This window comes from Colobus angolensis, unplaced genomic scaffold, assembly GCF_000951035.1.
Source record: "Colobus angolensis palliatus isolate OR3802 unplaced genomic scaffold, Cang.pa_1.0 Scaffold60, whole genome shotgun sequence".
NCBI lineage: Eukaryota > Metazoa > Chordata > Mammalia > Primates > Cercopithecidae > Colobus > Colobus angolensis.
This window is the reverse complement of record NW_012119599.1, coordinates 2,920,248-2,922,471: the sequence shown is the minus strand read 5'-3', so window position 1 is coordinate 2,922,471 and position 2,224 is coordinate 2,920,248. Positions and strand designations below refer to the sequence as shown.

The 2,224-nt window shown below is 59.3% G+C and overlaps 1 protein-coding gene across 2 annotated transcripts in view; it reads left to right on the top strand.

Moving 5' to 3' along the window:
- Positions 1 to 1,434: 1,434 nt before the first annotated feature.
- Positions 1,435 to 2,224, top strand: part of CBLC (Cbl proto-oncogene C, E3 ubiquitin protein ligase) — a 24,512-nt gene continuing 23,722 nt past the window's right edge. For both annotated transcript variants that reach the window (XM_011963034.1, XM_011963033.1), the window contains exon 1: positions 1,435 to 1,844. In XM_011963034.1, coding sequence (XP_011818424.1) covers positions 1,492 to 1,844 — 353 coding nt within the window. In that variant the 5' untranslated portion in view covers positions 1,435 to 1,491. The remainder of the gene's footprint in view (positions 1,845 to 2,224) is intronic.

Below are 2,224 nucleotides of genomic sequence, written 5' to 3'. Positions count from 1 at the left end.
GAACTTGGCTTGGCCTGGGATGGGGCGTGGCCAGAATGCCTTGCTTAGGTGCGAGGCCCACAGCGCCCCGCCCTGATGGCTGCCGAGTGAAGGCTGATGTTACAGGTTCTACAGGTTGGGTGAAAGCCACACCCAGCCACCCCTACACAAACAAGTTGCTCCCCGCCCCGGCAGTCTTGAACCCCATCCTCCCGCCTGGCTTCTTCGGGACTCAGGAGTATCTTAACTCTGGCCTGATTTCTCCCATGCCACACCATTATTAGGACCCAGAAATCTTGTTGCCAAATTCCTGCCCTCTCAGACACCCACTTGCCAACCCTTGCTTCTAGGGAACCCACGGGCCTCGTGGTTCTGTGCCTCCTTCCTTGGAGACAGAGAGATAGCAATGCCTCCCTGACCAGTTCCCCGTTGAAATCTCAGTTATCTGACCTTTAACCCCATGCCATGACCAAAGACCCAGACCTTCGACAAGGTGCTGTGTCCAAGTCCCACCTCCCGGTAGCTCGCGGCCCTTCCCATCCCCTCTCCAAGAAGAGTCCTGTGGCAGGGCAAAGTGGCTCACACCTATAATCCCAGCACTTTAGGAGGCTGGCGTGGACAGATCACTTGAGCTCAGAAGTTCAAGACCAGCCTGGGCAACATAGTGAGACCCTGTCTCTAATAAAAATACAAAAAAGAAAATAAAATAGCCAGGACTGGGGATGCGCACCTGTGGCCCCAGCTACTCGGGAGGGTGAGGTGGGAGGATCACTTGAGTCTGGGAGACAGAAGTTGCAATGAGCTAAAATCTCACCACTGCACTCCAGCCTGGGCGACAAAGCAAGACTCTATTTCAAAAATAAAATAAAATAAAATAAGATAAAAAGTCCCAGGCCTCCCCTAGCACCTTGCCTGCCTCTGAAGGGACCCACTTCCCACCCACCCATTGAGAAGCCCCCTCCTATCGCTACCCACCAAAGCCACCCCACCCTGCTTCTTTTTGAGAATCAAACTCAAACCGCATCAGCTAATTTTTTTTTCTTTTTTGTATTTTTAGTAGAGACAGGGTTTCACCATGTTGGCCAGGCTGGTCTGGAACTCCTGACCTCAGGTGATCTGCCTGCCTAATCGCCTGCCTCAGCCTCCCAAAGTGCTGGGATTACAGATGTGAGCCATCGCGGCCGGTCAAATTTTATTTTATTTTTAATAAATTTTTTAGAGATGGAGCCTCAATATGTTGCCCAGGCTGGTCTTGAACTCCTGGGCTCACGTAATCCTCCCACCTCGGCCACCCAAAATGCTGGGATTACAAGCATGAGCCACCGCTCCCAGCCTCCAAATCCCACCTCTTGAAGACGCACGTGCCAGATCCTCCAGCCCCCGCCCGCTTTGGAGACACTGGTACCTGCAGGCCCCTCCCCGGTTCTCTAGGGCCCGCCCTCTCCTTTCACTCTGGGCGACGCGGCGCCTACCCCGGCCGCACCGGTCCCTCCCGGCTTACGCGAGGCTCCCATGGCTGTGGCGGTGGCCCCGTGGGGGCGACAGTGCGAAGAGGCCCGCGCCCTGGGCCGGGCAGTGAGGATGCTGCAGCGCCTAGAAGAGCAATGCGGCGACCCTCGGCTGTCCATCAGTCCCCCTTCGCTGCAGGACCTGCTGCCCCGCACAGCGCAGCTGCTTCGAGAGGTGGCCCGTGACCGGCGGGCGGCCGGCGGAGGTGGCCCCGGGGGTCCCGGCGGCTCCAGGGACTTTCTCCTCGTCTACCTGGCCAATCTGGAGGCCAAGAGCAGGCAGGTGGGCGCGCTGCTGCCGCCCCGGGGCCGAAGGGGTGCCAACGACGAGCTCTTCCGGGCGGGCTCCAGACTCAGGTGAGCCTTCGCCCCAGAACAAAGTCCTCAGGGGTGAGGCCCAGGTCTTGCTCCCAGCCCCCTCCTCCCTCAGACCCAGGAATCCAGGCCCCCAGCCCCTCCTTCCTCAGACCTAGTAACTCAGGCCCCATCCTCTTCTCCCTCAGACTCAAGGGTCCAGGCTCCAGTCCCTTTTCCCTCAGACCCAAGGGTCCAGCCCCCAACCCCTCCTTCCTCAGACCCAGGAGTCAGGCCCCCAGCACCTCCTCCCTCAGACTCAGGAGTCCAGGCCCCCAGCCCCTCCTCCCTCAGACCCGGAAGTCCAGGACTCCAGCCCCTCCTCCCTCAGACCCTGGAGTCCAGGCCCCCAGCCCCTCCTCCCTCAGACCCGGGAGTCCAGG